Source organism: Ornithodoros turicata, unplaced genomic scaffold, assembly GCF_037126465.1.
Source record: "Ornithodoros turicata isolate Travis unplaced genomic scaffold, ASM3712646v1 Chromosome49, whole genome shotgun sequence".
NCBI lineage: Eukaryota > Metazoa > Arthropoda > Arachnida > Ixodida > Argasidae > Ornithodoros > Ornithodoros turicata.
In genome coordinates this window covers 418,678-430,938 of record NW_026999379.1, presented here as the reverse complement: position 1 = coordinate 430,938, position 12,261 = coordinate 418,678, and the positions used below count along the sequence as shown (strand labels likewise).

The 12,261-nt window shown below is 44.9% G+C and overlaps 1 protein-coding gene and 1 long non-coding RNA gene across 5 annotated transcripts in view; both read left to right on the top strand.

Moving 5' to 3' along the window:
* Positions 1-4,649, top strand: part of LOC135374244 (venom metalloproteinase antarease TserMP_A-like) — a 155,959-nt gene extending 151,310 nt beyond the window's left edge. For all 4 annotated transcript variants that reach the window (XM_064607245.1, XM_064607244.1, XM_064607243.1 and 1 more), the window contains exon 14: positions 4,550-4,649. In XM_064607245.1, coding sequence (XP_064463315.1) covers positions 4,550-4,633 — 84 coding nt within the window. In that variant the 3' untranslated portion in view covers positions 4,634-4,649. The remainder of the gene's footprint in view (positions 1-4,549) is intronic.
* Positions 4,650-10,311: 5,662 nt separating this feature from the next.
* On the top strand, positions 10,312-11,370 carry LOC135374236 (uncharacterized). Its single transcript, XR_010416804.1, has 2 exons — positions 10,312-10,372; positions 10,869-11,370. It is a non-coding gene; the product is annotated as an uncharacterized LOC135374236 (long non-coding RNA).
* The last annotated feature ends 891 nt before the right edge of the window (positions 11,371-12,261 follow it).

The following is a 12,261-nucleotide window of genomic DNA, read 5'->3' as shown; positions in this document are numbered from 1 at the left end:
GCGCGTACTGGTATTCAGTGGTGGCATGCGGATGTAACACCAGTAAAGCGCACGCTCGTCAAGCGGACCCGTCTTAATTTACGTGCGTTCGCCGTCAAGCTAATTCTCGAGAACAATATAGATTCAGCCGAATCATGTCGCGCGGGTAGGACATCTGTGTGCTCTGTTCTCTAGCTGTATCCAGCAAGCCGAAGAAGCTACTATGCGCCGGTCCCTGTGAAAAATGCTTCCACGATAAGTGTGCCAATGTCGCGACTAAGGATTATGGTGAACGATGTGTGCATTTACAAATGCACAGACTGTTCCCAGAGAAGAAATTCTTTAGATGCTGTACTCTTGTCAAACGGCACCCGCCCCGATACGGCCACCCTGTCGCTACGGATCCTGTTGCCGTTGCCTCGTCTGCATCTGCCCATGATGGAACCGACTCTTGCTCAAGGACGATGTGTTGGCAATTCTGCTGGCAAAGGTAGATACGCTAACATACACTGTTAACGATATGAGCAAGAAAAACGGGCAGCTTTGTCGTACCGTTCAGTCCCTCGAGAAAGAAACAGCTTTTTTGAGGATGGAGCTTGCAAAGACCAAGTCTGAACTTTCAGAAAGTGTTGACACTCTCCGTGGAACCCAGCCGTTGTTTTCGTCCAACAGAGCTTCATACGCAAACGTCTTCGCTGGAAATTGTACAATTCCCGGTTTTACGAGTGACAACTCGGTAGCCAAAGACCAAGAAGACAATGGCTCTGGTGGTCGACAACGCTGCACGTCGCAATCCATTTCAGCTATCCGGAACCGTAATGTACCGCTGGACATTTCCGTGTTCCCTATACCTTGTCTTCTGGTCAGCCGTCTGTGCCTAGTATACGGAATACAACCCGTGACAACCGTGACAGCAATCATGTACCGCTCGACAGTGCCGTGTTCACGACGGTGTCTTCTCGCCAATTACACTGGCCATCAGCACCTCGTACACGAAATCTAAACAGTGACAACCGTGACCGTCGTGGTCCTCCACGTCATCCCTCGCCATCTGTGGGTACGGCGATGTCATCGTCTATGAGAGTCGCTCAGCGCCCGCGGCCAGAAAGGTCGCTTTTTGTAACGCGTTTGGACCCATCAACTACAACTGATGATATTAATAATGTGGCACGCTATGCACTTGGTGACAGAGCCTTCCGTTGTGTGCGACTCAGAACGAGGGTAAATACTTATTCCTCATTTTGTTTGACCACCAGCGCTGCAGATTTTGAAATTATTAATACGCCAGAGATTTGGCCTGAAGGCTGCCTGTTCAGGATTTTTCGAGGCAGACTCCTTCCCAACGAATGATGACACGAGACTCAAAATACTAAGATAAACGCCCGCAGTGTGGTTAACAAAATAGAAGAAATATAAATGATGCTGTTGCTATATAACCCTGATATACTTTTGATAACTGAAACCTGGCTTCACGGGAATGTTCAGGACAGAGAAATTGTTTCCCCATCTCATGTCCTTTTACGAAAGGACAGGTCCAGCAGGGGTGGTGGAATAGCCATTGTTCTCAGAAAAGAAGTTCATTATAGCCCGATGCCTGAAATTCAAAACGTTGAATCACTCTGGGTCAAAGTTTTTGTTTTTGTTTGAGGAGATGATTGTTGGCGTGCTGTATAGGGCTCCCAACTCTGATATTCGTGTTCTTTCTTCACTGGGTCATTTCTACTCGCAGTTCTGTTCTGCCCTACGTTTTATTCTAATAGGGGGGGATTTTAATCTGCCTTGTGTCGACTGGGAAAGTTGTAAGCCTCTATGTGGGGCTTGCGCCAATACAGTATTTGCCGATTTTATATTCTCGTCAGTGTTGTCCCAGATTGTTCACAGTCCGACACGTATCACGCAAAGGGGTGGATCTATTCTGGACCTTGTTTTCTTATCTTCTCGAATCGCTTCCAAGCCCTTTTCCGTGAACATACGTACATGACGGCATATCAGATCATCGCATGCTGTCTGTTTCATGCGAACTGGCACAACCTGTCTGCTCGTCCCCTGGCTTTGAAACGTTCTATGACTTTAACCACGCTGATGATGCAAGTATTATCGATTATCTGGCTTTTAATTTTGACGGTTTCGCGGACATGTTGGACAATTGCGACAACATAGACGAGGCCTGGATAACTTTCAAGGGTCTTGTTGACACGTGTATGCAGCTGTTCGTACCATACCGAGTTAAGGAAGTGCGGCAAAATAACCCTTGGATCACCCGAAGCGTCTTACAGCTAAAGCGGCGGGTTTCCACAATGCGGAAACGTAAGGTTGACAGCGCATGTGTATCTAGATTGGAAGAAGCACTGAGGGCGGAGATTAAGTCTGCCAGATTTTGATTTTTTATTGTTACCATGCATAATTACCTTAAAGAAAGTCCCGAGAAATTCTGGCGCTAAGAGGTCCGAAATCATGCATTAATCGATCACTCATAATAATGTCGAGACCGATGATCCAGGGCTTATAGCGCATACTTCTCAAATGTTTTTTTTTTTTTACAACAGACAACGGGGACACGAACTTGGCTCTTGTTGATAAGACTGTTTTTATTCCTGATCTTGTTATACCTGAGGAAGGAATTCTGGCGTCTTTGTTAAATCTGAACAAAAAAATCACAATGTCAAGGTGACACAGCTGCTGCATTTTAAAAACGGTTCCCGATGTGGTGTGCCAAGTAGCTGTTTTTGCTTTTCAACAAATCCTTGTGTCTTGGCAAGATACCAACACAGTGGAAGTGTGCACACGTTGTTCCTGTCTTTAAGTCCCGGAGCGCTTTGTCTCCTCTCGATTACAGACCGGTGTCGTTACTATCGGTTTGTAGCAAGTTAATAGAACATTATGTCTGTAATCACATGGTCGGTTATGTTGAACAAGACGGCCTTTTCACCAATGCCCGGCATGGATTCAGGCGTGGGATTTCAACTATTACCCAGCTAAATGAAACAGTTCACACGCTACGGTCCGCGGTCCTGTACTTTTTCTTATTTTTATTAATGATTTAGTCAGACGGGTATCAGTACATTGCAAATTGTATGCAGATCACTGCATTGTGTTCAATAGTATAAACACTGTCCAAGATCAGGTAGTAATTAATGACTCAGTGGATCGCATGTCTGAATGGGCCACGGAATGCCAGATGGAACCGAATCCGGTTAAGTGTGTTCAAATGACAATTACACACAAACGCTGCTCCCTTTCTTACTCCTATTCACTAAATAACGTGCCACTCCGTGTTGAGAATGCGTACACGTATCTCGGAGTTATACCTTCAGACCTGCGTTGGAATAACCATGTGGTGACATCACGAGCAGAGCAAGTAGGCGCCTCTGGTACCTTAGACGCTTCATGTGACACAGTAACCGTACGACAAAGTTAGCAGCGTACCAATCACTCCCCCGTCCCATCCTTGAGTATACGACGTGGTCTGGGACCCTTACACAGTGTCCAACATTACGAAGTTGGAACGCGTGCAAAGGTTCGCCCTTCGCTTTATCTGTGGCTCATACAATATGCGATCACCTGTAACTGCTCTCTACAAACAGGTTAGTATTGAGCCGTTGGCACACCGTCGGAAATTGCATAGACTGAAGCTGTTCTTTTAGATTTTACCTCGCGAATTGAAAATCGATTATCGAAATTTGTTTTCGCTGAGTCCCATTGAACAGAGCAGAATTCGCAATTGTAGGTATGTAGACAATTTTCGACCCAGCGTGAATTGCTATCAGTATTCTTTCGTTCACCGCACTGCTATTGAATGGAATGTACTTCCAAACAGTGCTGTATGTCCCCAGACGTCGCAGTCTTTTTATGATGGATTAGATGCTATATATGCGACTTAGTGAAATGTTGTACATTCATGCCTTGGTCGACCTCAGTTGCCTGGCATTATAGTTAAACAAAAATAAAAATAGTTAATAAATACATAAAATTATGCATGCTGCACAAGCCCATGTAAGGGAGGAATGTGGTCACATTTAGTATGGCTCGAAACTATGTTTCGTTTGTTATGGTGTTTATCAAAAGCCACCACGAAACATATTTTCACTCTCCGGCGTATTGAAATTGCGTAATCGAACTTACAAAACATACGCACGAACACACACTCAGAGAAAGCAGCCTCAGGCGTGTCGTCCCCTTCTTCTTTCTTTCTTTCTTCCTTCTCCGCGGACGCCCTTATGCTCGCGCTCTTGATAATGCTTATGAAACTCACTTGAGCTGCGCCAGTCACGAATCATATGGTTGGCGAGCAGGATACGTCACGACGTTACCCTCTTCCCTCCCTCATTCTTGGATATACTCTTTCCTAGAGTGGAGCGTTTTTGAAAGGTGTGCGGAAGAGAGGCCCTGGCGTTCTTCGTTCTTTCACAGGCCTTATTCTGTCTGATGCAGAACGCACCGGAGATAAACCGAAAATAAAAGAAATACATAAACGTTGGGGTCACCTCAATTCTTCTTTAACTCTCAGGGATCTGTACCAACGATCCCATGCCGTTCAATGTTCACATGTATCATTTCCTTCTTCTTCTAGATATGCAAACGTGGAGAATGTGTGCCTCGAATGAAAACGGGGAATCGACGACGTCCTAGGTCTACTAAAGCGCAACACAAATAAAGGATGTTAAACTCTGAAAGAAATATCTCGTTAATACTTGAAACATTGTGAACGTTCGTCGTATGCAAGCTGTACATACTCGTCTTTCTAAGGAAAGAAAGACAACTGAAACTGTTATATTGTTTATCTTGTGGTCGTGTAACATGATGTCGCGTGATAGGGAGACGCCCCTATCTTTTGTTACGCATGTGCGTAGGCCTTCGGGGGACGGTTACGCTGAGCAGCCCCCGGGAGGCTGGTGGACGGCTCGGAGCGGAACAGTCCCCGGACATCAGGGAAAAAAAAGAAAAGAAAGAAAAGCAAATACGTCACCTTGGAGATTTACGAGGGAGGATGTTATAACGAGAAGACCCATGTAACTCGCCATGACCTGTGCTATCTTCAGTGGGCAGCGACTCCGTGTCGATGGGTACGTTGAAGTTTTGAGATTGCGACGAACTTGTGACGGAGTCCTCTTGCTCTTCGTCCTACTCCAAGATGCGATCGATGTACACCTTGTCATCTGTGACGTGGACTGGGCAAGACCCTTCGCTAGTACTACATAGTTCAAGTCTCTAGGTAGCAGGTGTAAGTTGCGCACTCACGCGGTACGGTCCGTTCCGCGTACCACACACGGTACCGCTGTCGATCCGCGAGAGAAGCTGCAATGCACCTCGCACCGTCGCTAAGTGGATGCTGTATGCTCAGGACTAGGTCTGCGACGCGGTGTACGCGGTATGCTACCTGGTATCGATCATTGTTGTACTGGGATGCTTGCTCCTAGTCGTGCGACATGAAAACTCTAATGAGCACAGTGAACTGCAGTTCAAAGACGGTTGGCGGACGAGGGGACTGGACTCTTTCTCTGTTGCTGTATAATTTCGTTCGCGGGACCTTAGTGTACGGCTTGCAAATACCACGGGCCGAAGTTCGCCATCGTGCTGCTGTAGCAACACCGTAGACAGTCCGTAATCGCTTGCGTCTGTCTAGGGAACAAGGAGAGTAAGATATGGGAGATGCAGACAGGTAATCTGCGCTATCGGTTCGTCAGGCTGGAGAATGCATTCTTCTGTGCTTCCCCATGACCAGCGCGCACTTTTCCACAATCGCCAGGATGACGGACGTATCGAGTCCAAGCGATGCGATATGAAAATTGTCTATAAGATCCAATCATACCAAGGAAGCTATTTACATCCTGTGGTTGGCGGTTGGTCTATATTGCAGCTTCCTCTCATTTCTTCCTTCCGTTTCCTTCCTTCCTTCCTTCCTCTCGTTCCTTCTCCTCCTCTCGTTTCCTGCTTCCTCTCGTTTCCCTTCCTCTCGTTTCGCCTGACCTTGCGGTCCTCCACCGTAAACCCAGGCAGGTCGATACGATTAGTCGCCAACTGTATCTTCCAAGGATTGTCTGCCAGTCCATAAGCTTGCATGCATCCCAACACCACTTTTATGTGTGAGAGGTGTTCTTGGAATGAGCATAAAAATTACTATGTTATCCATGTGAGCCATGGCGAAGTTGTATTTCGCATCGCTGGGCACCTCGTCCATCATTCGCTGAAAACTAGCTGGAGAATTGGATAGCCCGAAGGGAAGCCGGACGACCTCAGACAGTCCCCTATGACAGGTAAAGGCTGTCTTTTCGACATCATCGGGTGCTATCAGAATCTGCAGGTATCCTCGACTGCACTCCAAGATTGTAAACGCACGGGCTGAACCCAAAGTGTACATGATCGACTTTACAGAGGGAAATTAATAGGGATCTCTCACCGCCACCTCGTTCAGCCTGCAGTAGCCCACGCACAACCTTGCAGTTCCATCCTTCTTCGCAACGAGCACCACCGGAAAGGCCCACGGGCTGCGTGAGGGTCTCACTGCGCCCGTCTCGATCATTTCGTTCAGCGCAGCATCGATCAACTTGCGCTTGTAGACGCCAAGAGGCCTCGGGTTGCATCTTAATGGGCTTGCGTCGCCGGTTTCGATACCATGCTCAAAGACATCGGTCAAATCTGGTTTCTTCGTAATCATCAGGGAAAAGCAATGCTTGTTCCAGCATTTCCTGTTGTTCCAAGGTACCTGGAAATCCTCGCAGACCCTCGTCCAAGGCTGCAGTTGCAACGGCAGGTGTGTGGTATTCTGTTCCGCAATGCTCTCCAACGGGTAGATATGGTCCAGCGCTGCGAAGTCCACCAGCGGCTTCCTGCGTCGGCTTATCGCTGTTCCCAGTCGGTTCCCGGTTTCGCCTTGAGCAGACGTCCTGGGTTTTCTCACCAGTCCAACGTCGGTCCATACCAAAGGTTCCAGGAACGGATAGAAGACAGTGCTGCATGCATGCTGGTAGCCTCCGTGACATAAGTCCAGGACGACTCCCATCCGGATAATGAAGTCGCGTCTAAAATCATCGCACCTGCCAGTCTAGGAAGGTAAAGAAAGAGTTTCAGGGCCAGTCGTCTATCGACGCTCAAGGTAAAGCATACCGCACCACCGCAGGAACCGCACCAAAGGTGAGCCTTAGGTGAGTCCTGGTCGTCCGTACTGAGATATTCCTCTTCGGGCACCAATTGAACCTCTGTATGCAGTAGGGGGATAAGTCGATCGATCTATCCCCATTTTAGTATTTTTGCTGCAAAGACACCTACATACCAGTATGTACCTGCTAAAGGAAATTTAGGACCGTATTGCAATTTATTGACCCGCTACAAAAAGGGTACGAAACGGGATATGCATATGTGTGAATGGGACGGATTATCGGATCAGGATGCTTTTCTACGCACGCATACAAATGCTCTAGCTTAAACTTTGCTACGATGTGGAGAGGAATTTCGACTTCCACTCGAGAAATATGTGCTCCACACATCACGTGATCGTGTCAGCAGTGTCATGGAGCGTTGTAATCGGAAAAACGTGTGTACTAATGTAACAAGTCATATTATGCTGGCCATCTAGGACATTATTTTTGAGATTGTGCTTAGCAGCCGGATAAGCCCCATCCTGGCCGCTCCACTGCAAAAAGGTGAATTCGCCCTACCTGGCATCACCATCAAGGTTCGACTCGTGAAAAAGTATTTTCAATGCGTTAACATTAGGACTGTGTCCGTGTGTGAGATGGTGAAGCCTCACTGAGGCAGAGATATAAGTGCATATTTAAAGGAGATATAAAAGGGTAAATAGAGGTAAATGATTTAAAATTGAAGTAGTCGAAGGTAATTAACAGCTAGAGGTAAGAGGTTTTGAAAGTAATCCGAGGTAATTAAAGGCAATTAAAGCAAGAAAGCTGAGTTAAAGGTAATGAATGCAAGATATATGTAATTAAGAGAAAGATGGAATGAAAGTAAAGATTACTGAAGGTAATTAAATGTGATTAAAAGTATTAAAAGTAATTAACGTCAATTAAAGAGGAATTGAGGGTAATTAAAGCAAGCAAGCGAAATTAAAGGGATTAAATGAAAGGCAGTGTATCCTGCGGTTACCGTCGAGTAGTACGAGTCCAGAGATTCTGCGACAAGAGATACTGGTGACCATCGGTACCCCCCTCCCCCCGCTCCAGATAGGAAGGTATTTGGAGCAAGATACTTTGCGCTAAGGAGGAGCGCGCGCCAAGACCGTCCCGCGCGTCGCGTAGAGATGGCTTTCCTTCTCGCGTTTGAACATGCATCAGCATGCAAAGTACATCTTATTCCTTTTCCACATCATTTATTGCATCCCTGAACGAGGAGTGTATTCGTACAACACTTAACATAGCATACTTTCTTCCTCGAGACACACAATCAACAGACATGCACATTTGTACAGGTGAAAAATATTTTATTAATGCCAATTAAAGCCAATGGTGCTGGGAATTGTCAATTATGTTGCCAATCTGCGTGAAGGAGAAAATCCTAGCGGAAAAACCTTCACACCTGAAACAGAAGAAACATACAAGACAACAGAGATGCTACAGGGTGGCAATTAAAACATTAGAACAGAACATACTCACACATTTTCTTCGTTGATTTGGCAGCTTCCATAAGGGTATGAATCGATGGCATTGAATTGATAACGTTTATCATCATAGGGCATGAGAGCAAGCTTCGTATTCTTCAAGGTATATATGCACTGACGTTTGCTACATATTGATCTTTGCACATGAGATACTTTTTCACTATTGAACAACACATTTTTGTACATATCATGAAGCAAATGCTTACGGAGTATATCCTTCTTCACTCCTTTTGCTCTAGCAATTTGATGATCACCAACCAACTTTATCGAATACATTTTAGCCTTTAGAGCAACCACCTCCTCAATTATGCGACCGCCAGTCTCACACTTGAATCTAAACAACTTACCCTTATTTTTGTCACGGTACAATGTATGATCTCCAGGATATGATGACAGGTCCAGATGTTCATCTGCAATTTTCTTCAGTTCACCCTCATAATCGTCAGTCATCAGCTCTAGAATAAGACTATCAGTGTCCGTGTACATGGGAATGACTGAACAGGAGAGCATGCTTTGTAGAGTATAATAGAGGAATTCATACACAGTAAATTCAAAAACACCCTTTTGGGTATAAACCGCTTACACCTTTTTGTCCTATGGCTGGCACCCTTTTTTACACCGCATCAACTGTAACACCCTTTCAAAAAGGTGTATTGTGCAAAAACACCTTTTCAAAGGGTATTTTTAACATAAAACACCCTTTTTAAAGGGACTCTGACCAGAAACTGTGGGAGCTCTTTCGTACTTGTAGTCGATAAAGCACCCAACAAGGACTCTCCATGCGAAAATTCACGCATTAAAACCCCACGGTTTCTCTAAACTGGAATTTTAAACATTCGACTTCATCCGAGTGCAGCACGCCTAGCGTCAAACCGAGAAAACATACGTTTATATAGAATATCCACCCCGGCCCACCATCAAGATGACATCAACACGGGGGCCACTCGCAACACCCACAATTGGCTCAAACGCGTCACGTGGTCACGCAATATCTGTCAATTTCCTTCATGAAATGGCATTTCTACGTTAATATGTTTTTGTTACAGAGCCTCAAAAAGAAAAATATACCCTGCATTTATCACCTGCAACAGTTTCTACGATTTTCTTTTCAATCTGTACACGGCGTTCGATATATACTTCCGTATCCGGTCAGCTGTAATGGATGCCGGATGCCGAGCTTGCGAAATGCGAACTTGTGTGACTCCCGGTTCATCCTCTTTGTTCGGGTCATTGGGTTGGTGTTGGAGTTGGTCACCATATTCTGAACGTTTCACCTATCGTTGCGGTGTACTGTTCTTGATCTGCTGCGAAGCGACGAACCGCAACGGCAGTCACTCGCCTCAGCGAACTTCTGTCTGCTGCATCTCAAGGAGCATGGGGACCTGATGATACCTTCAACTAAAAAAACCAAATGTGCTCTCGTGTGGTCCTGACGGAAAAGTAGTATCAACAAGGTTAGCACATTTATTTTTCAGTTCCAAGTCTACGTACTGAAAACCATGCAGGTGCAGTCGATCATTCTCGTAGCTGTTGTGTAACGCGTATGCTTTCTTACATATCTCACAGAACCATCCACTTTTTCGACCAAGTTATCGTTATGAGATCCTTCTGATGGCTTCTTACTAGGCTATGCCGCTCCGAAGCATTGAGATGACGAAGCGTCGTGGTAGCTGCACCTCTGGCTTCGAAAGATGAATCAGTCATTCCACACTGTGCTTACTGACTTTGTATAGAGTCTGGCAAATCCGACAGACTTGGACTGCCTTTTTCAAGAAAGTTTGAAATGTAAGTATGTGTATATTGGTTTCACATATCCACCACATATTGAGCGTGTGTATGATTGTACTTTATATGCTACAGCGTATCAGCGTACATTATTATTCAACACGTAGTGTGGCAAACTCGACATCAGTCACACAAAGCCAACAATTGCCTTTTCTTCAATTGCTTATTTTTATCATATCATGTTTTTGTCTATATCTCAATTTACCAACCAACAAAGCATATTATTTTAGTATAATCATCTGATATTTAACAAGTCACAGTTTTACCATGGTTTTGGCACACTGTAGCCCGAGTTGCTTATGCGTCATTAAATTGAATCATTGTCATCTTCAACTGCCATTATTCAATTGAAGTGCCAGGTGGATATAATGATATGGCAAGATATATTTTTTTGCTGTCATCCTGGAATTGCTCATTTCAGAAGAATAGTCACCGTGAAGTTTGTTTTCGTTTTCAGAAACATTAAGAGGACTAAAACCAAACACTTTTCTTTCAGAGCATCCCTTATGCACCTGCATTTCAATTCCAATCTGTATTACAAGAATGACAGACCACTCAACAGAGATGAACATCTGAAAGTGAAAGAGCTGGAATGAAGATACGTTAATCTGTGTCAAAGGTTCTTAGTATGTGTGCGAGTCGAGGACATAGGTCTCAAGCTTATTCCTGTCTTCAGAAGAGGTGACAACTATGCTCCTTCTATCTATTAACCAGCTCCACTTTTTAGGGTTCCCTGTAAACTAATGGAGCACATCATGTACTACCACGTTGTCAACCAAGTTGACTCTGTCAATTTCTTTTTTTAAATTCCAGCATGGCTTTAGAAAAGGGTATTCAGGCAAAACTAACGTAGTGGAATTCGTTCACAGCATTTCAAACTGTCTTGATTTCTGGGTCCACGTAGATGTAGTATTCTTTTTATTTTGTAAGGGCTTTTGACACTGTGCTCTACGCTCGCGTGTTGGCCAAAGTAGCCTAATTAAAATTTGATCCTGCTACCTGGATATGCAGTTTCTCAACTAACCGTAACTGTGGCGACAACTCGTGAGGAGAACCTGTCATATCGCCACCATGCAGCATTTGTTATATTACAATCACTTCACATTTTAATCTAGTCAAAAGCAAGGCCTTTTGGTGATCGGTCTTGTATAATTACATGCCCCTCCGTTATGTAACACCACACTGGGTTCTTCAACCTATGAGAGATAAATAAATATATTGCCAAGTAAATTGTCTACAAGGCTTGTTATTCCATTTCGCCACACTACCACAAGCAATTGTTAGAGTAGTTGCCCAGGGTACGCAGCTCGCCACTAATCATCATTCAGACAAAGTTCATAATGTAAAATGCTTTACTCAGAACACTGGCTTAACACAACAATTAAGAATAAAGAGAGTAAATGTTTCATTGCCTATCCAGGTGGCATCATCCCTCCAACAGAGAACAATCAAAAACAACATCAAAGGAGTCAAATCGGTGGTCCGCATTCCTTTCATCCAATGTATTTCATACGCTATTCGGAGGGCACTGAGCCCATCAGGCATTTTGACTGCGCATATCAAGTTGAGTGCATAGAATGTGATGCAACCTACATTGGCATGATAGACAAAAGACGTGGGACAAGACTAAAAGAGCCAGTTGCCAGGGCTACTAATGCTTAGCTTAACTAAACAGGACCGAATCAGTCTACCACTGCTGTCCTAAGGGACATATATTTTGATGGTGTAGTAACCTTTGCTCATGACTAGCGATGGGGCCCTAGAAAGTTCTTAGAATCCTGCTTTATCAGGCGTGATGCTTCAGCCTGTCATACATACCGTGGCCCCCTCTCGGATGTGTAAGATTCCCTCTTAGATAGGCTGATGTGCTCATCTTTGGCCTCTGTTGT